At 28.4% G+C, this 21079-nt stretch overlaps 7 protein-coding genes across 13 annotated transcripts in view; 4 read left to right on the top strand and 3 right to left on the bottom strand.

Moving 5' to 3' along the window:
• The first annotated feature begins 197 nt into the window (after positions 1 to 197).
• On the top strand, positions 198 to 1729 carry LOC127072526 (DET1- and DDB1-associated protein 1). 2 transcript variants are annotated; one of them, XM_051013022.1, is made up of 4 exons: positions 198 to 508; positions 647 to 785; positions 878 to 948; positions 1024 to 1729. In XM_051013022.1, the coding sequence occupies exons 1-4, from the start codon at positions 506 to 508 to the stop codon at positions 1129 to 1131; spliced, it is 321 nt and encodes a 106-aa protein (XP_050868979.1). In that variant the 5' UTR covers positions 198 to 505; the 3' UTR covers positions 1132 to 1729. The 2 variants fall into 2 exon arrangements, with proteins under 2 accessions (XP_050868979.1, XP_050869058.1); XM_051013101.1 differs by having other exon boundaries at positions 201 to 508; positions 878 to 939.
• A 453-nt stretch (positions 1730 to 2182) lies between these two features.
• LOC127072741 (uncharacterized) lies at positions 2183 to 7273 on the top strand. Its single transcript, XM_051013408.1, has 5 exons — positions 2183 to 2439; positions 2758 to 2898; positions 2992 to 3191; positions 3276 to 3455; positions 3540 to 7273. Exons 2-5 carry the CDS (start codon positions 2766 to 2768, stop codon positions 4878 to 4880), a joined length of 1854 nt encoding a protein of 617 aa, XP_050869365.1. The 5' UTR covers positions 2183 to 2439; positions 2758 to 2765; the 3' UTR covers positions 4881 to 7273.
• A 65-nt stretch (positions 7274 to 7338) lies between these two features.
• Positions 7339 to 11923, bottom strand: LOC127072775 (activating signal cointegrator 1). Of its 5 annotated transcripts, none has more exons than XM_051013502.1 (11): positions 11782 to 11923; positions 9829 to 9918; positions 9626 to 9738; positions 9336 to 9451; positions 9137 to 9236; positions 8747 to 9014; positions 8365 to 8665; positions 8122 to 8282; positions 7902 to 8023; positions 7654 to 7845; positions 7340 to 7581 (listed from the first exon to the last, which is right to left on the bottom strand). In XM_051013502.1, the coding sequence occupies exons 2-11, from the start codon at positions 9897 to 9899 to the stop codon at positions 7508 to 7510; spliced, it is 1518 nt and encodes a 505-aa protein (XP_050869459.1). In that variant the 5' UTR covers positions 9900 to 9918; positions 11782 to 11923; the 3' UTR covers positions 7340 to 7507. The 5 variants fall into 5 exon arrangements, with proteins under 5 accessions (XP_050869467.1, XP_050869459.1, XP_050869451.1 ...); XM_051013494.1 differs by lacking the exon at positions 11782 to 11923 and adding an exon at positions 11370 to 11491; XM_051013486.1 differs by lacking the exon at positions 11782 to 11923 and adding an exon at positions 11227 to 11386 and having other exon boundaries at positions 7341 to 7581.
• LOC127072869 (UPF0545 protein C22orf39 homolog) lies at positions 10101 to 11208 on the top strand. The gene is made up of 3 exons (XM_051013693.1): positions 10101 to 10403; positions 10557 to 10721; positions 10878 to 11208. The coding sequence occupies exons 1-3, from the start codon at positions 10353 to 10355 to the stop codon at positions 11097 to 11099; spliced, it is 438 nt and encodes a 145-aa protein (XP_050869650.1). The 5' UTR covers positions 10101 to 10352; the 3' UTR covers positions 11100 to 11208.
• Positions 11924 to 12203: 280 nt separating the features above from the next.
• LOC127072609 (serine-rich adhesin for platelets-like) overlaps positions 12204 to 21079 on the top strand; it is a 59434-nt gene continuing 50558 nt past the window's right edge. The window contains exons 1-7 of the mRNA XM_051013142.1: positions 12204 to 12530; positions 15472 to 15581; positions 15678 to 15889; positions 15971 to 16159; positions 16252 to 16395; positions 17513 to 17609; positions 19261 to 19425. Of these exons, the coding sequence (XP_050869099.1) occupies positions 12346 to 12530; positions 15472 to 15581; positions 15678 to 15889; positions 15971 to 16159; positions 16252 to 16395; positions 17513 to 17609; positions 19261 to 19425 (1102 nt within the window). The 5' untranslated portion in view covers positions 12204 to 12345. The remainder of the gene's footprint in view (positions 12531 to 15471; positions 15582 to 15677; positions 15890 to 15970; positions 16160 to 16251; positions 16396 to 17512; positions 17610 to 19260; positions 19426 to 21079) is intronic.
• LOC127072878 (fatty acid-binding protein, adipocyte-like) lies at positions 13345 to 17987 on the bottom strand. 2 transcript variants are annotated; one of them, XM_051013704.1, is made up of 5 exons: positions 17832 to 17987; positions 14545 to 14751; positions 14262 to 14434; positions 14063 to 14167; positions 13345 to 13598 (listed from the first exon to the last, which is right to left on the bottom strand). In XM_051013704.1, the coding sequence occupies exons 2-5, from the start codon at positions 14612 to 14614 to the stop codon at positions 13539 to 13541; spliced, it is 408 nt and encodes a 135-aa protein (XP_050869661.1). In that variant the 5' UTR covers positions 14615 to 14751; positions 17832 to 17987; the 3' UTR covers positions 13345 to 13538. The 2 variants fall into 2 exon arrangements, with proteins under 2 accessions (XP_050869661.1, XP_050869671.1); XM_051013714.1 differs by having other exon boundaries at positions 14545 to 14778; positions 17832 to 17946.
• On the bottom strand, positions 16390 to 17513 carry LOC127072844 (cilia- and flagella-associated protein 299-like). Its single transcript, XM_051013655.1, has one exon. It carries the CDS (start codon positions 17232 to 17234, stop codon positions 16527 to 16529), a length of 708 nt encoding a protein of 235 aa, XP_050869612.1. The 5' UTR covers positions 17235 to 17513; the 3' UTR covers positions 16390 to 16526.

Raw genomic sequence — 21079 nt, 5'->3', positions numbered from 1 at the left:
AGTTTTGTTGATAAACATTCGACGCGTCACATTGACATTGGAACATATGTTACTCTGCTTTCATAAAATATCTACAGGATGCGCAACACGTATGCGTATGTGCAGTCAAGTATACAACGGAAACGAAGATTTTTTATTGGTTCTTCTTTATCTATAGATAAGTTTGTAACGTCGATACACGTTAAGAAAATTGATGAAGTACATTGTGGGCCTCGGTTGCGACTGCTTCTTTTTCGCTTCGAAGAATATATTATCTGTTTTCGTTAAGCTCTTTTTATCGAGTTTGTAAATAATATTTTGATGGATAAAAAATGGTTTCTACGAGATTTTTAACATTTTATGTTTAGTATGTCGACCTACGAGCTAGTCAATACATATTCCGTGTTTAGTTGAAGACGACAGTTTAATGATTCCTTTTACATGAATTAGATTATTCTCAACGTTTTTTTCTCTGGCTGTGCAAGGATTTTAACGTACTAATATCAGGATTTTTAACTTTTTCACAATGGTAAGAAAAAATATATTTATTCTTACAAACGATGTATAGTTTTGTAGTTTTATTATTTGAGGTTATGATGATTAAATTTATTGAAAAAAAAATAGATTTTTCTGTTTAATATTTATATTAAAATATTATTGTATATAGTCTGTCGCAGAATTTCTAAAGGGACTTCCTTCACATGATGAAAATAACTTTGCCAATTTTCATACTGACAATGGAAATCGAACCTGTGTTAAAAGGCCATCGGTCTATCTTCCTACTAAAGATTATCCACCTGAACAAAGTATGTTCTAAATTTAATTTATTTAAAAATATAATTATAAGTAATTATAATTAGAATTACTGACAATTTTTAATCTTTCAATCCATTTATAGTTATAGTCACAGAAAAGACAACTATACTTCTTAGGTATCTTCATCAACAATGGGATAAAAAGGTATCGCAAGTATGTGATAAAAGGCTATATTATAATAGTTTAAAAAAAAATATGATTTACATTTATAAATATCAAATGTTGTAGAATCCAGATAAGAAAAGAGAATTTTTATCAGCTAATGGTGACGTACAAGATGAAGGTGCTACAATTCGTATTAAAAGGCCACGTCTAGATCTGAATAATACCCTTTAAATGACACCGCACATCCTTACTTTCTATCTACAACAGCATACATTTATACGTACCTTAAGGAAGTAATATAATATGGTATTAGTAATTACACTTTTTGTTTTGAAATCATAAAATTATATCATTTTATTCTGTAAAAATCTTTCATAGCATCATCTTATTACTATAATTTTATTGAAAATATATGTTACATATATTATTTGTATTGTTAAAGTAAAAAATTTGGCCATTAATATATTTCTAAACAATATATGTAAACAGCCATATTATCTTTTACAGTGGCTTCTAATATAGATCCTACATAATCATCTATATTAAATATTTTAAATAATATCTACAGTAAGAAAAAAAAAGAAATATTTATTATGTCAGCCACATATTTTATTTTAAACTTCCATTGTTTAGTAACATGTAAATAACATTAAGCAAAAATATCAATTGCGATTTGTATAACATGTTACTTTTTTGTACATTTTTTTAATATTAACAAAATAGGAAGAATTTTACATATAGATTTATATTATATTATATGTTCGAAAATTAAGAATCGATCATGCTTTGTAAGATTTATCATTAAAGCATTTATTTAAAATTAATATAATGTATGATGCAATTTATTTTTAAAATTTATTATAAAAATGATTTACTATGTATTATTAATACCAAAGCTATCATGATAACAAAATTATTGTTTTACAATATAATTTTTTTTATCTAGCAAATGTATCATAGATTATTGTTAAAATAAACGAAATTCAATAACAGTATAAAGATATAAAAAGTATAATAAACCTGTACAAGTTATATTTATTTTTTAAACATTTTTTATCTATATAATTAATTATCTAATGATCTTAATATTTAATTATATTATTACGATATTTACTGATAGTTACTGCATATCAGATAATAATTTTTAATAAATAGTAGATCAAATTCGTAATACATTAGTATAAGCATTACAAGAAAATATATTTCAAACAATAAGATTGGACAAATCCAAAAATTTAAAACGAACTTCTATCTCTACGATACGATTGGTTTATGCATTCGACGTACATAACATAACCAAAAAAAGTTACATAGCAAAATATTTACTGCTATTTTTTGAGTGATACAAAATGTTATTTAGTTATAATAAATTTGATAAATCGATGTATTTGAAATGGGACATCGTGCAAATGAGAAAGATATAATGATAGCTCACCTAGAAAATCCCGTGGCACCTCTTCTATATATAGGATTTATTTTTAGGTTGGAGCTAGCCATAGTTCGTATCAAGAATCTGTTTCAACGTTGAATTTCTAGGAGGTTTGTTATAAATACGATTATAGTACGCCTGTACATAAACAATGTATTTTCTATTTTATTATTTTAATGTTATTTTACAAAAAATATATAATTACCAGACTTGATAAAATTTTGCAACATTTTGTGTAAGAAAGAAAATTGTGATTAGGTATAAATTATAGATTCTAACAAATATCTATATTTATATTTAGTCAACTAATTTTTATTTAAAATAGAATTTTTTTTAATTAAATTAATTACTTACTTTATCTTATGATACAAGTAGATAGAATTAAATTGACGATTGATGTGATGTGATATATGTATTTATTATCTTAGAAATAAAAATGGCAAATGACTTAATTCTTCGGGGTAAAGACAAACTCCATGAAATTAGTATGAAATTAGAACAAAGTCATCTGGCTTATCTACAAACTGATGATAGTCCTTTAAAATTAGATCAACGTCGTAAACTAGAAGGTATAGATATAATGAAAGATGATATATTTTAAATTCTATCGTAAAATGGTAAAAAAATTTTGTTAATCACAGATATTTTTATTATATTTTTAGGATTTATCAAGGAGTACCTCTACCTTGTTCCTAATGAAAGTAAATATATGTTTCATGAAACAGCAGATATTTTACGTAGATCTGCTGCTACGTTACAAGATTTTAGCGGTTACAGAGCTGCCACTGCTTGGAGTGCTATTTCTTTATACGCTGCAAATCTTGTTGCACAACCTTGGAGAAAAGAGTATAGGATATTAAGGGTTAGTATATATATCATATATTTCATACATAATTTTTTTATTTCTTTTATAATGTTCTTGTAAAGTTAAATTTGAATTTTATAGATTTACAGTGGATTTTACAAACATGAAGTACAAGCTAATTTAATAGGAGCAGAATTGATGTTTGAACAGATGGGTTATAAACATGCAGGCAGGGAAGTGCTTGTTTTAGAAGGTCCGATAGATCCAGACAAAGTGACTAATGTTAGTAGAGATGCGATAGTGGCTTTTGTAGAATGTCAGGTATTATTTTTATGTATCTATCATTATTGTATCATTTAAATTTGTAGTTATATGTGTTATTTAGAAATTGAAATTTGTTTGCAGGTTTTAAAACAGATATGGGAATGTGTTTCAAAGAATTATACAATATCTTGGCTAGAGGTTCTGGAATTCCGTGAGAATCATGTTGGAACTCCTGAACAAGCTATCAGAGCTTTGAATCAACGTTTTTTGGAAAAATTACACCAAAGTCGTGTAAAAGTTGATATGTATAGAAACTATCATTATCCACAACTTGCAACCATGAATACAGTACCACCACCTATTAATTATCATATGCCATCTAATAATTACAGTATACCACCATGTCCCTCAGACTATAGATGTATTAATGATGCAAATGTGATATCTAAAAATTACCATTATTTTAATTCAATGGACCATGGCATGCTAAATTGTTATGGTACATATGGATGTATGCCACCTGGAAATAAATGTGGTAATATTTATAATAATCCCTATTATCCTACAGTACAAGCATATACAACAAGAGTACCTGCAAACAGGCTAGTAGAGCTTAATATGCCACTTCCAGTCGAGAATTACGATAAAACGTGTAGAAAATCATCGCAAAGAACTTTTAATATGGACGAAGTGGATTTTCATAAAAGGCAGCCTATTGATTCGGATTATGATTATGCTAAAGTTGATAAAAAATATATAAAACCATATTCGAACATAGAGAAGAATACACATGAAAGTTGGGACTTTGTTTATAAAAATTTAGAAAGTCAGGGATATTCGAAGGATCTTGGTGATAGAGAAGATATTTTAAATAAAACAGAGCCAGATTTAGGATTCCTGAAGCAGAAGCCATTAAGGTCTTCTGAAAACGAAGAAAAGTATTGTATTTATCGATTGGAGAAAGAAAAAAGTGGAAGAGATGTCAAAGATATTAACAATCATATCACAAATGGACGAAAGCACCATCATGATACATTATCAATTAAAAAGAAATCTTCTTCTTTTGATTTATCAGATTCAAATAGATATCATAACGATACTACAATAGAAAATCAGTCATATTTATATGGTACAGTGAAAAAACATGATAGTCGAATTTTACCAATACAACGATCGCATCATTCGTCTGAACAGATTTCAAGGATTACCAATTCAATTAATAATTTGGAATTATCAGAATCCAAAAAAGAAACTAATAGCGAAGATAAAAATAAATGGAATTGTGCAACTTGCACCTTCTTAAATTCACCTAAGAGAGAAATTTGTGAAATGTGTATGAAATCTAAATTTAAAGGAAATGAAGATAAACCACTAGCAAGTGGTGGTAAAGAATGCCCAAAGTGTACATTAGTAAATGAGAAAAATGTTTCTGTCTGTGAAGCGTGTAATACAAGTTTGAAAGATTCTCCAACTTACATATAAAAGCATTGTTTCTTTATAAAAAGGTAATATTTTATTTCTGAATATGATTTACTTATGAGGAAAAGTATATGATTTATATGGTCCTTGCAAAAAAAGATGAAGTTATTTCCAAATTAAGACAAACATGTGTTAATATTATCTACATATAGACTTCAGTTATAATGTAAAAACCTTTAGAAAGTATTGTTATGTAATATACTACTTAAATATTTAAGTTTGAAGTAGAGAAAATATGAAGTTATTTACTTTAATTTCTAATGTGCAAATAGGCTTGTGATATCAATATATTAGTATTATTATACTGATGTGGTGGCCTATAAAATATCTCTAATATGATTAATACAAATCTAAAATATAGATGAACTATGATATTACACACATGATTATACAGAAATTAATTTCATATTAATCTTTTAAAGAGATTTTTATTGTATTACTCTACTTTATTTATTTAATGAAGAGTAGTATATATAGAAAATCTCCTTTAAAAATATAAACATTAACTAGTAACTTTCTTATGTGCTTATAATGATTAATTTTTCAGGCTTCTATTAGTTAATATATAACTGTAGCATTATTAATAATTATGGAATGTAGTTACTTTTCACACATGCCATATATTATCATATAATAACTTATAAAATAATTTATTGCACAATAATTGGGGTAAAACTCCTTGTTATGTAGTGATGAAGACTATTGAAGATGAGTTGCCTTGATTGTACAAGAATCTAAAAATGTAACCACTGTTATCTTAAAGAATGCCAAATAGATGCAATATCTGTTTATTTTATTAATATGCCATTACAATTAAAGACATGACTGGGGAACGTATAAAAAAATAGTTTATATACTGTTGGAAATGATCTAAATCAATTTTTTATATGAAAAAACGACTTGGTATTGAAATTCAATAAGATATTATTTATTAAAATTATTGTCTTTAAGATAAAAATATAATAGCTGTTAAATGAAATTGTGTAATAATAGAAGCTATTTAACAAATCATCAAAAACAAGATTATCAGATTATGAAATTATTAGACTTTTCAAATGTTATTTATTGTTTATTTATTTAATTTATATACAAGCTGGGTATACTTCCAACAATTCTAAATTTTTATTATATTGAGTGGTTAAATAAGGCCTAGTACAGGAAATATTAATGATTTTTCTTGATATGATCTTTAAAAATAACTTTTTAAATATATACTTTATAGCACAGTAAGATTAACATAAAAAGAAATATAAATGAGAAGTCATAAAATATTAGAGATCTAGATATATTTGCATATATATATATAGTTTTCTTTAATAATTTATTTTTTTTTTTTTTTTGGTATAACATTTTGTTTAATATTGCAATCATATTTTATATATAAATTGTTTAATTTATTCAATATTGTCATAATATAATACAGTAAAAATCAAATTTTTTTTTTAGCAATTTGTTGCTCCGCTTTAGAGTACTTGCTTAAGAGATTTAAAGTTTAAATAACGAATAATAAAATAACATATATTACATTATAATGCATATTCAAACATTCCTCATTTACCTGATTTATTTGAGCTTAATTCTATTTATTTATGCATATTTATGTTGATATATTAGAAGTTATAATATTTGTTGTTTTCTTCTAAGACAATCATATGTGACTTTTTAGGATTTAAAAATATCGATGTTTTTGTCATTATATCTTTACGAAATTTATTTGTAAAATATGACTAAAATGAGTAAATGGTTATAAATATATTATTTTGTATTAATAATTTTGTTAATTTCTTAGCTTGAATTGATGAAGATATTGCTTAAAATTGAATGTTCTTTTGTTAGAGAAATAAGACTATGTATTTAAGAAAATATGTGTGTTTCCACTTTCTTTTTAATTCGCATAATTCAGGTGCTTAATAAGTTATACCAAATTTCTGAAGTTTGTTAGATTTAGTAATTGACAAGTAACATATATACATAGACAGGTTTGATATAAAATTAGAAGAAAATTATTTTATCAATATAATTAACACATGTATTGAGAGAAACACTGATTAAACTATTAAAATTAAAATCGAACTTTGGTAAAATATTATACATATAATATTTTTGTTTTTATAAAACTACTCCTTTCTATATTTCAGAAATTAGAAAAATATTAATGTATATTTAATATATCAATTGACTATTCTAATATCTGAGAGAACTGATATTTTTTCATTAATGATGTATTTAAATAGTGGGATAAGTGCAGCACAACAGAAAATAATATAAACTGTACAATAAATGTAAAGATAATCGTCTTACAATAATTGTGCTTACATAACATGCAATTAATTTTTTAATAATGTTATTCACATTGTAAACAGATAATAAATTACGTTTTGTATACATTGAAAGAATTATATTTTGATAATTGTTTCTTTTTTATATATGAATATTTATATTTAATTAAATATGTATTTATTAAATCATGAATATTTTGGGAAAAATTAAAGTAATTAATTGGTATTTATAACGTTATTTGATTCTAAAAATGTATTTATTTGATCTATATAAGATTATCATATGTGCGTAAAATTATATCTTTAAATATATAAATGCATAAACATATTTAAATTAGAAAATGTAATAAATCATTCTTTTTTCTCCTTTATAACTTTTTCTAAAGATTTCGTAGCAGCTTGATGAATTTTGTTATCTAATTTATCTGCAATGAAAAATTCAAAATAAAATAATTGATTTTTATTATAATTGTTAGGAAGATTATAAAATTACTTACAGATCTTATGTTTTCCTTGTATAGGAAATTTGATAGGAAGAGTATAACAATTCTCACAAATAAAAACATAAGGACTTTCACTTTCTCCTTCAGGATACATTTTTCTGTACTGTTCTTGAGACAAAACGTCAATAACTGTTACACAGCCTAACAAAGAACCAGTAGGATAGTTTTCCGGAAATTTGATTTTCTCTAGAAAAATAAAAAATATATGATACCAAATAAAAATAAAAAAACTTTTCACTTACCATCTTTTAAAACACGATACATATGTTCTACTTCTGAAATGTCTTCTTTAGTTGGTGTTTTAGCTGTTGATGCTATCCACAATCTTCCTCGATGAGAAGAATACCATGTTCGACCCTCGTGACTTATTAATTAAAAAAAATATATTTATTATAACATAATTAAATACTGCAGTAATGAAGTTATATATTATGTTATATAAAGTTATAGTGCTATACTTACAGTTTTATCCCTGCTACCAACAGTGAAGCATATGGCTGATGCATACTTAAACATAAACCTTGATCTGTTAGTTCCAAATATTCTTTGTCCTGAATTTTACTGTTTGCGTTTATATTCAATATTTGTTTATTAATAGAGTGCTTCGCTTCTTGTTTAATATACTATATGAGACAAATATCACCTTCAGTTTCTCTTTTATTATTTTCTCAGCTAATATGATAAGTAATAAGATTATGTATTTACCATTGGACTGGTGAAATCTATGTTTGGATAAATATTGCTATTTTCTGGATCAGTATGCAACATCATTTCATATAGATCTTCAAGTTGATCTTCATTGAATTCACTATTCTCCTCGTGACCAACAAATACTTCTCTACCAACAAAATCTAAAGTTACTTTTCTACTTAAACGAGATGCATGTTTTTGGGCACTGATTTCTTCTTCACGTTTCCGTAATCTTTCTCGTTCTGCAGATGTGAGCCATGTACTGTTTGTTTGAAAGTAATCTGATTCATCGTCAATTACTTTCGTACGTCGTGCACTGCGCATTCAAAATTTTATTGATATAAAATATTATAATAAGACGTTCATTGTATTATTTAAATATTGCATTTAAATATACCTATTACGATCATATTCTAGAAGTTTATCGCGTTGTTTAATAGATTCTTCCAAACCCTTATTGGGTTTCCGATCCATTAATTTATTATATAAATCATCAGCTTGCTTTGTATTACTAGAAAGTATAGCTTGTTGTTCGCGAGAACATACCAATGTTCCACAAAAGAAACATGGACCAGATCCTTCTTGAAAACAAACTATTCTACCACAATTAGTACAATTATTTATCAGAGAATGCTTTCTTGCTTCACAATCACATTTATGTCTACCTGAAACATATACAATAAGAATTAAAAAATTTAATACTATTATGAATGTATTCGAAATCATCGATACCAAACACACACAATATCATTTATTGAATATATTTATTCAAATTATATCAACATACCCTTTAATAAAACAGTTTCTCTATCACGTCCTTCTTGTGAATACAGGTTTACAAATTTTGGTTTCTTTTTTTCTGTTTTATCTGTTTTTATTTCTTGAACCTATAAACAAATAATTTTGCAAGATCTTTTAAACTATTGAAATCATTAAAATAAAATCGAATTTTATCTTAATTATCATAGATATTTCAAAGTATATACCTGTATGTTTTCTTTGCTTTTAGTCTTATTCTTTTTTTTTTCATTTTGCTTTTTCTTACAATCTTCATTATTATCATTTGTTTTCTTATATCCAGCTGGATCATTACAAAAAGCAGCTATAGTATATAAATTTTATTAATATCTTATTTAATAAAATTATTACTCTAATGAAATTCATGTCTATATGGATATGTATGTGCGTGTATATATATATATGTATAGTTCGTGTTCGCGCGCGTGTGTGTGTGTATATATATATATATATATATATATATAATTACAGTACTAACCTTGTTTTTTCTTCAATTCTGTTATAAATTGTTTATGTTTTGGATTTTTCAAATCCAATAAAGTTTTAAGATATTCATCTAAATCTCTTTCATTCCGTATTTTTAAAATATAGCTAAATGTTTAAAAAAATTCTTTAAAAACACATTTCATAAAAAAACAAAAATTGTATAATTATAAATATAGTAAACAAAATTATTCTTACTGTATTAATTCTTCTGGAACTGGGAAGTCCAATAAACTAGATAAACTTTCGTATATCCATTCTTCCATCATTATACGATTGGGAATTTTCCTAACATATGCAGTAAAATAAATAAGTAAATAATTTTTCAACGTTTTTTTCTTTACACATATAATCTATAATTTAAGTACATGACATATCTGCAAAGCAGATGGCGCAATAATACGTCAGTTTAGTGATTTGATTACATATGTTTCATATCGTTTATTCGGATAGAATTAGTATCCTATAAGTATCGTTCGTATATAAATCTGTAAGTCACGTGTTCAACGTATCGTAACCTAAGTAATTTTGTTTTGTAAATATTTATGAAAGAAATTATAAATTGTCATGGCGAATTGTGAAAGCATTAAAGAGATTTTGATTAACAGAAGATTTACTCATGTAGATCGATGCATGTCCTATGAATAGAAGAATTAACCTTATCGAAGAATATTTTTGCGATAGTTCGTCATTATAATTTAATTTTTCATATTATTGTAAAAATGTCTAAAGTAACGCCAGAAGAAAATAATGAATTTAGGCATGCTTGGATGGCAAGTATTTTTTTGTATATTATAAAATAAGAATATTATATATACTCACAAACATTACATAATACATTTATTTTGAGTCAATTATATTTATTTATAATTCATCAGTTTCTAATAATATAATATAACTAATATAAAATAACTTTCATTTTCCAGATAAGACCATGTGAAATATACAAAGATGAGTACAATGAATGCAAGTATTGGAAATCCCGTTTTCATCAATACTTTATACATGGCTATAAGATTGATTGTTCTTCATGGGAAAAGGATTTTAAAAATTGTCAAATTTGGCAAGAAAAGAAATCGGAGGAAGCATACGTATGTAAATAATTGTATAAAATTACTTATTTGTATAAGATTCAATCCTTATTCCAGAAATTTTATTTAACTTGATTAACTCTAGTTATTGAAGTTTTGAAGTATAAATTCAATGCAATAATATATTTGGATCAATAGAACTTTACTTATTTTTAGAATGCAATAATAGAAAGTGAAAAAGAACGTAGAATGAATAGATTAAGAGGACATTTTGGGAATACAATATGGAAAAAGAGAGATAAACCACCGGAAAATTGGAATAGTCCTTTACCCGAATGGATGCAAGAGAACTACAAAAATTCTTATTTAGAAAAGATGAAGACCAAAGAAGCGCAAGAGACATCAGAGATGATAGATAAATACTGTGTCATAATGTAGTTTTCTTTTTTGTCATACATTTATAAGTAGTAGTAAATAATTTTCTATCGCAAATTAAAAGTGAAAATTGTTAACTATTACTTCGAGATACATGTAAATGTGAACTTGGTATTCTTTGAGTACTTACGTAATTGAAATGAAAAGGAAGAGATAAAATCGAGCAAAAAGGACGAAGTAAAATAGAAATATGTAACGGGTAGGAGAAGCAAAGGGAGAATGCTAGAGGGAGGGGGAAGAAAAGAAGAGGTAAGAATAACAGATTGTACGCACGCGGAAACTTGAGAGAGTATCGCGAAAGCACGTGGGCGTGCGCGTAGTTGTGTCAGTCATGCGCAGCTGAAGATTTTTTGTAATTCGGTTACGCTGCTACATAAGTTTACCCTCACTCCTTCCCAGAGAAAAAGAGAGAGAGAGAGAGAGAGCAATAGATGAAGTAGGAAAGAGAAGGAGAATGCGAACGATCACAAAAAGGCGACTACGACGACACCCGGTGGAAGGCATGAGGAACGCGTTATGTGAGCGGTAGCGGGGTGCATCCTCCTTGAACAATCGTAATTAATCGTATCATCGTCATCATTATTATAGAGGAGCAGAAGAAGAAGAAGAAGGATACTCGACAATCCTCGTTCTATGGAAAACCGATCAAAACTCAATTTTCGTTGGATAGACCGCGTATAGTTACCAAGTGAGGTGTCCGCGCCATGTTGAATGGATGACGCAATCTGTACACAAAACATCGTGCGTGTATTTCGAAGGGAGCGGTTTCGACCAACGAATCACAAAGACTTTATAGCCTTTATATTCTTCGACGAGACGCAACCTCCCTTTTCTTTCCTTTCCCTCTCTCTCTCACTCATTCACTCAGTCCTCCCCCTTCTCCATCCACCCTTTCTCCCTCTCTCTCATTCTCTTTCTCGCGTCCTCTCATTTATCTACTCGCTCGTGTGTAGGAAGGCGCGTCACGCGTCGATAGAGTAACGATACGTTCTCGTGGGTAAGCTACTACGAAGATAGATCGTTGGTGTGACTCATTCGTGTTTCTTCTTCTTATTATTATTATTTTTATTCTTATTCTTCTTTCTTTCTTTCTCAATATCAAAGCGAATCCCTGTCTTTTTCTTCGATCTTTCTTCGAGCAATCGTGCCTCGTCGCCGCTCGCGTCGTCTCACGCGTACGCGTACGCGTGCGCGCGGCCGCGCGCGTAACTTTCGCATCGACAGAACGAAAGATACAAACGACGAGAGGATGGCCGCGAAAACTAGTAACGATCTCGTTGACTATCTCGGAGAATATAGACGATACTTCGAGGAGTTCGTTAAAAAAATTAATCCGGAGGATCAATTGCCTATGAAGGTTAATGCTTACAGTATCACCGAAACGGAACTCATTGGTGAGATCATCTACTTGACGCTGCAATACATCAAACAACCGTAAGTATACTACCTGATTATGTTTCTTTCTTTTTAACGTTCATTTTTCGTTTTCTTTTCTTTTTTTTTCTTCTTTTTTTTATTCTTTCTATCACAGATACAAATATTTCAATAAATTCGTGTTTCTTTATGCGTCGTTCTAATTTTATTATAATCGTCATTTAATTTTCCCGCTCTTTGTTAAAATTTAAATCGCAATTCGCCGATTGGCGTAAGCTAGTTCAACGTACGTTATCATGTGCTCATTCTGTCTCGTTAATCTTTGAACGTGGGTTTTAATGACAAGAGTGAGAAAGAGAGAAAGAAAAAAGAAATAACTGTATCTATAAAAATGGAATATCTTTAATATTTTGGCGCGAAGATCTTGCATTATTTTCAAATACACACACACACACACACACACACATATATACGTAATATTTTCTTTGTGTCATCTTCTTTCTTTGTACAATAAATAATCATTGCAAAAATAGTCATATATGAATTTAATAATAAGAATATATCTGTTTTCTAAAAAATCATTATGCATCTTCCTATTTTTAATACTTCCCTTGCGGTTCGCCAATAATCCTGTTAACCACTGAGTAGCAAAGCTGAATTTTTATAGACACGAATCATTGTTGTAATCGACTAAAAATGTAACGTTTAGTAAGCGTTTTAAAATATATCAAGGTCTGAATAATTCGTTATGACGTAAACAAACGTCAAAGAATTTCTTTTTACTCTCTTTTTTTTTTTTATCTACCTGTAATATTCATCGCGTATCACGTAACATGTGACTTGATAACAGATAAGCAATAGCAAACATTTAAAATATAATATTATTAATCATTTTATTAATTATCTTTTTTTATTTATTCATTTATAGAATTATTATATGAGTTACATTAGAACGATAAATGAAAATATCATCAAAAGAGTGTACATAAAATATACACACCTACACGCACATATATATATATATAATATCTGTACTAAATAAAAAATCATCAAGATGAAGTCAAAGATTTAAGGAAGTCGCTTAAAATATCGTTTTGCCATAACCTCGCTTTTTTCGCTAGACATCGTCTGAAACAAAAAAAATAATAACATATTTTTATATATATAATATTTCTTATAAGAAGAATCATATATCAATGAAAAATATTTTTTCTTCAAATATCAATCTTATTCTTTCAGATGGCACAACTCTGTAAACTTTTTGTTATCACATTTTACAGTTTATTTATTCATTCTCTTGTTTGCACTTTTATGTTGGCATTTGTCATATGTTGTTACTTAGAAGCAAGATCATTCGACCATGATCATTCGTACATATACACGTATACTATATGTATATATACGTATATTACGAAGTGAGATCTTACGAAAGTTGATTTAAAAAATGGTGTTTTTTATTTCTTTTTTGTTTTTTCTCTTTTCTTTCCTCTTATTAGGTTATAAAAAATAAAAAAGAAAAAAGTAAAATAACGAATCAGCATGAAATCATTAAAAATCGAAATAAAAATGATTGAATTAGTAGTATAACTTACCAAGACGACACTGTCGTCAGTGAAATCATACTTCCGTACGATTTTGCTGTTATCAGGCCTGTATGATACCGTCACGAGACTGTCACCGTCCATTGTTGTAACATTCTAAAGAAATATAAGAAGTATGTCGTATACGTAATGCATGAACTTGCAGAATATGTGCAAATTCAAGTTAATGAGAAAAAATATCGGTGATTACTTTTAATGTTTCACCAGAAGGTAAACCTTCGTCATATTCTTCTCCAAGAGCAAACGTTAATTCTATTGTACGCATCATAGATACAGTACGAATCGTCCATTTTTCTCCTTCGTTTGAAATTTCCAAACGTGGACTTGCCAAACCCATCATTTTTCGTGCGATATATGGTACCCCTATATATAAAATAACGATTACGAGATATAATATATTTCCATATTATGTATTTTCCAAGATATTATAGAAAAAATAATAAAATTTTTCTAATTCCTAATCAAAATCCTACCTAAGTCTTTGAAGTATTCGTCGATGTTTTCATTACGTTCATGTTGATAAGTTCCAACGATCGGTGCCATTTCTTGATTTTTTAATTGAAATTCGTTTGTAAAAATAGTGTTGAATATGCTTCTTTCAAGAAACGTCTCGTTTGTTTTTTATTCGCTTCCTTTTCGGATCTTCCAATAAATTTTTTCCTTTTCGATATTCCGTTTTCCTGTTAACGATCCATCGAAATGAAATTCTACAAAGTATTCGTAATCTCTTGATTGTCTGCGTTGGTCGTACGTCGTACTATCGTCTCTGCTTGCGGATAATTTTTTTCGAGATTTTTTTTTTTTTTTTTTTTTTGATATTTCTTGATACGCATCGAATCGTTACAATGTACTTTGTCATTAGTTAATAAACTTGTCATATCTATTATTATGATATGCTATCTTTTACCATCTATTTCAAGAGGCTTTTAAATATTTAAGTTTAGAGCGTGTGTATGTGAGAAAGAGAGAATTTCTGATAATTAATCGTTAAAATAATTTTTCGATTCGAATGACTAATGATTGGTCAATTTATTATGTTTTCCTTCCATATTAATGACATATACTTTAGATAATTTTGCACCGAATTTGAATTTTTATTTATGTAAATGACAGAATTTTTTATTTCTTTTTGATTCCATTCTAATAAATTTCGAAATGAAAAAGTTATCTCGATATAATTACGAGGATATTTATAAAACCTAATTACGTTTATTTTATTATTGTTTTCATACGTGAATACGTTTTATAAAATTCTTTTATTAAAGGGGATATGCGACATATTCAGAGCGTTCATATAATCGCGCGAAGTTAATCAACATCTTGTGTGTGTGCGTGTGTATTTTTTATATTTGAAATATATAATTCCGTGTAATTAATTGATGTCTTTTACGATTTTATAGACGTTGTCCACGTAATTTACAAGGATATCTCGTTCGTCTTGTATTGCAAGAAATAAAAGAATTATGCGAGAAACAACCGGAAGAATGTGGGTTCAAATTAGAAACAAAATGTGAGTAAATTTTATTCTTTACATTTATATTTATATATATTTTATGTGTTTTGACGAATCTATTAATAATTTTATTTATTTTCAATTATTTGACAGCATACGCTCCGCTCAAACTTATGCAAGCAGTTACGAGCAAAGTAAATGAAATATTTACTCGCTATTTAGACAATAGTAGATTAGCAATGTTACCCCCACCTTCTTCGAAATTGCCACCTTTGGCAAGAAGTGCCGCACTGAAGAATGGCAAAAGAAAAATGGAGGATAGACACGTAGAGATTTACGACCTACATACCATTTGTAATGTACAGGTGAATAAGCACTATCATCTTTTCATTATTTATTAATTTGTTAGTATCAATATAATGGTAAACATGCATGTTTTATCATAGAATGACTCCTTAGCAAGTTACTTCGCAGTATTTGATGGACATGGAGGAGAAGATGCAGCGGTCTATTGTGCTACACACCTACATCAGTATTTAGCAGAGAGTATATATTATCCTACAGATCCAGAGCGTGCCTTATGTGACGCTTTTCACACTACTGATACAAGATTTATTGAAAAAGAGAGAACGCAAGTAAGATTTTTTGTAGGAGTAATTTAATAAAATTATTTTTAAGAAATTATATTAATAAAATTATCTTTAATAAAACTATCTTGTTTTTCCAGAAAGTAATTGGAGGTACGACTGCAGTCTGTGTATTATTATTGGATAAAAAATTATATATTGCTTGGGTAGGAGATTCTTTGGCTATGCTAGTGAAACGTGGCAAAGTGGAAGAACTAGTATACCCTCATAGACTATCTCGATACGTAAGTAAATATTTATGATTATATATTTGCATGATTTTGATTATAAAATATTTTATTTTTAAATAATAAAAGATTATGCACTTTTCTTAATTGTTTTTCATACGAAATCATTATTATAAAACAAATATGTTTCATTCAACAACAACTCTTCTAATTACATGATCGTATAAGATAACATGTTTATATGCATCACTATATATGCGTATTCTTGTAGTGTCTACACCTGGTGTAATTGCCTTTGGATCAACATTAATATACTTTCTATCATGAACATTCTTAAGTAAAAGGCCATGTTTTGAATCTATTACTGGTTCATAATTTGATGAAACATTTACTTGCATTTTTCCTACTTTCCAATGATAGTATGTTAAATCTGTAATTTTAGGCCAAAGCTTTCTTTTTCCTTCGAAATATGGTTGCCAATCTTCCGTTTTAAGTCTTTCGTTGTAGTCTATATAGCCTGACACTTCGACTTGAAGTCGCGGATTATGTCGTACAAATATAACGGTTGATAATATATGTAGTCTGTTAGATCGTTCGCGGATTGCTAGTTCTTGCATAAGCGGGTCGAAAGGAATTAAAAATTCAGAAGTAAGATGATATGCTTTGGGAATTGGATACAATAAATCTTTGACAATTTGTAGACGTTGATAGAAAGCATCTTTATCTAAAGTTTCTCCTGTACATCTATAACCAAGTTCTGCTAATTGACTTGCAACTTTTGTATTTCTTAAATAACAGAAATCCACAGGAGTTACCAAAGAATTTAAATATTCTTCATAGTTTTTGAATTGTAATAATGTTCTGTCGCTATCAAGTTGTGTACCTGGAGTAGTCATTCTAGCACACAAGAATTTGATCTTTAGATCCTATTAATTTATAGTATAATTTTTAAATTACTTTTAGGAAGTAAATTTGTTTTTGTAAATATATTAGAATTTAGAAATTTTTTATATACAGAAAGCTTATTAAAAAACTGAAGTTAGTTAATTATTCATACAAACAATTAAAAAGAGATGAAGGAAGGAACACATATGTTTATAGAGTGTTTATTAAATCATGAAATACAAACTGAAGAATATAATTTTTTTTGTTTCGTTTTTTCATTTTTCAATAGGATGAATCCGAGAGGATACAACAAATGGGTGGGATGCTGGCGTTTAATCAAGGCACAGTACGAGTTAACGGAGTTCTGGCTGTATCTCGTGCTATTGGTGAGTAGTTTTATTGATTATTGTTCATGCAAATCACATATTGTTTCTGTTTTTCTTAAAAAAAAAAAAAAAAAGGAAAAGAGAAAAAAATATTTTAATCTGTCAAAGCAAGGATGAGTTAATAAAAATGAGATAAAGAAACAGCGCAATTTTAAAGGCGTGGCAATTATTTTTTTTAAATTAGAATAAACATGATCATCAAAATCATTTCACATTACTTACACAAAGTTCGCTGGTAGACGATTTATATATCGCGTTCAAGCAATTGTCAGTTTTCCAACGACGCCCTGTCTCCCAGCAACCGTATTCACTATTTTCGGCAGATTATCGCCAACTTTTTCTTTTTACGACAAATTAACTGATATTCTCCGACAGATGGCTTTTTCGGTCGATAAAGTCATCCCGTATATCTTTGGATAAAATTTGAAATTTACCGACCGAAGTTAAGAAATTATGATTCCGTCGATACGAAAGAAATCTAGGAAAATCTTTTTCATATCACAAATTATTGTAAAATTATTTTTTCGATTAATCATACTAATAATATGTGTAAATTGCTATGTTTGATACTTCAATTTATACGAATCTAACGAAATGAATATAATGTTATTTTCGTGTTTCAAGGATGTGAATGATTGTAAAAATGTTAATTTTGAGAAAAAAAGATATTTATAGATTAAAATTAAATATTATTTTTACAATTTATGGTTAAAATAATGTAGTACCAGTTTCGTTTGGAGACCAAAATTTCTTCATTTGCATATATATATACATGTATTTATAATATATACACACACGCACGAAGAAGCCAAGTAGGGTCGAGTTCAACGAAGTGTCGGTCGTTGGCCAACTATGGCTTGGATGATGATAGAAAATAAGAAGAAAAAAAATTCTGGACGCGTGTCGGGTATCCTGTTCTTGGTTCCGTTCAGCCGCTGACACAATACTACGTGCAGCTACGCTACGAACGAATACACACTTTACTGGGTGGCATGTAGAATTATATGTGCGGAATAATTAACAATCTATTATACTATTTATGTGGTATTGCAAGTTGTACATACTTTATGATTAGGTAGTAAATTAAACGTCGAATTTTTTAAGTCGTATATTATCTTCGATATCGACTTAATCATTTCTTCTGATTTTCTAAACAAATTTATAAGAATTATGAATTAACGTAACGAATACGATCGATGTGCGAAATCAACGCTTTATACGTCTAGAATCGTTATTTATCAGTAGAGATTCGTTACAGTGTATCTACTTTAATCTCTACATAGTAGAGAAGGAGCAACATAAATTTATAATAACCGGAAGCATTCTCAAGAGTTGCGTCGTTATTTAAATTAGCCAAGCTATTCATTAAATAGATAATTACATTTAATTAAGAACAGGTCGAACGCAGACATATATACATATCTACTTTATACTATAGCGGTACGTTTTCAGAGGTTGCTACGGATTATTGTAAATGATCAAGTGTTATCTTAGTTTATCAGTAACGATCAATGATATTTCAATCATTTAATACACGATAAAAGTTATTGGTTCTAATAATGAAATATATACGTGTATTATATAGAAGGTCCTCCAACGAAAGATACTTTTCACTCATTCAAAAATATATTTATTATTTTTTTCTTTTCAGGAGATGTACAGTACAAACCCTATGTAACTAGTACTCCGGATACACGTTGCATTTCTTTAGACGGTACCGAGGATTTTCTTATAATTGCTACCGATGGAGTCTGGGACTTTGTCAACACGTACGATGCTGCTATGATCGTTTACGTCGCGATACGAGAATATCCTGGTGGGTAATAAGTTTTTCTTTCTTTTTCAAAAGATTAAAAAAGAAAAAGAATAAGTTATTCTTTTGATGATTTTCCTGAAATCAAGTCTAGATGAACTGGACTTCTTAGATAGACTTAAGTATACAAACTAAGATAAATTTCAAGATCAAGGCATACATACGTAAGCTATTCATTTGTAGTATCTATTAACTCTCCAAAACGAGAAGTAGAGAAAATTGATAAAGTTAGATACGTTATTTATTACTAATCTGCCATAAAAAGAATTATTTATCATTTAACGGTGTTAATTCATTTGAAGAAATTTACTTTAAATGTAAAAAGTTAACCGAGAAGATGAAACCAAACGTTTTCTTGCACTCGAGATTTAAAAAAAAAAAAAAAAAAAAATCTCAAACTTGGAATTAATCGCTTTGGCTTTGAACGGCATGTATGTGTTGCGTGTGTGTTTCAAAGAAAAGCCAAGGTTTTATTCTTAACAGTACTATTGTTTTAGAAATTTGTTCGTTTCCATAACGGAAGATTTATATTTTCGCGCTTTTCTAAATCGCTTGCCAACAAACTGTGTCCAGTCGTTCTCTTCGCGGCGATGTCATGCTCTGTTTCGTTTGACGTTAGGAGCGGAATAGGAAGACATTAAATACACACACACACACACACACACATACACACACACATATAATGCTTCTTAAAGTAAAAATATTTCTTTCATAAAACGATTTGCATCAACGAATAGATCCTATTTTGGTATGTGTTGTTAATCCTTTCAATAATCGTCGCCTTCTCTATCATTATTCTTCGTTGATTCGTACATACATATATATATAAGCGATCGTAATTGGGAACGTGTCCAATTGGAACGTTTGCCGATCGAACAAATTACTCGCTTTTCCCATTGTTCGCGAGGCACCAGGACCAGGCTTCGATCTTCGGAGGATGACGTCAATGACCATCCTACTCCAACTGAGTTTAATTACACGAACGTATTCTCTAAAGGATATAAATAGGCAATTATCGTTTATGGTATGGGTACGACCAATATATTTCTTTTTTTCTTTTTGTTTTTTTTTCATTTCATATTTTTCTTCGATTTAATTTCATGATTATTTTTAATACAACACATATTCAGCAAAAATTTGGAAATAAACGACACAGGCGTGATCTAGAAAATAAATAATTTATTTAATCAATCATACTGTGTTATTCTTAATCATTCGTGTATTTTTAATATGAATCTTTAATACGGGAAGCGGATATACGAATGATCGAGAAATTTATTTACTCGATCAATTTTACAGTTCTAATAATTCTTAATACTATATTTCAAAAAGATTAGAAAAAGAAGAATAAGAAGAAGGAAATTAACACAGCAGTCATTGAGAAAATAAATAATTTACTCTATCATTATCTTACAATAATATTTCTAGATATATTTTCAATCGAATTTTTAATATACGATATTCCATGAGGATCGACGAATGAATTTACATAGAACAAATATGATCGAGAAAAAATGCATCTAAATATTACAAACGATAAAACATTCCCGGTGTGTGCTATCGCAGCGAGTATCATTTGCAACAGATTTAGAATCTAAGTTGTTTGAATCTAAATAGAATTAATAATCGTCGGATTACTCCATAACGATTTGTTGTT

This window comes from Vespula vulgaris, chromosome 1 (genome assembly GCF_905475345.1).
Source record: "Vespula vulgaris chromosome 1, iyVesVulg1.1, whole genome shotgun sequence".
NCBI lineage: Eukaryota > Metazoa > Arthropoda > Insecta > Hymenoptera > Vespidae > Vespula > Vespula vulgaris.
This window is presented reverse-complemented; position numbering and strand designations above follow the sequence as displayed.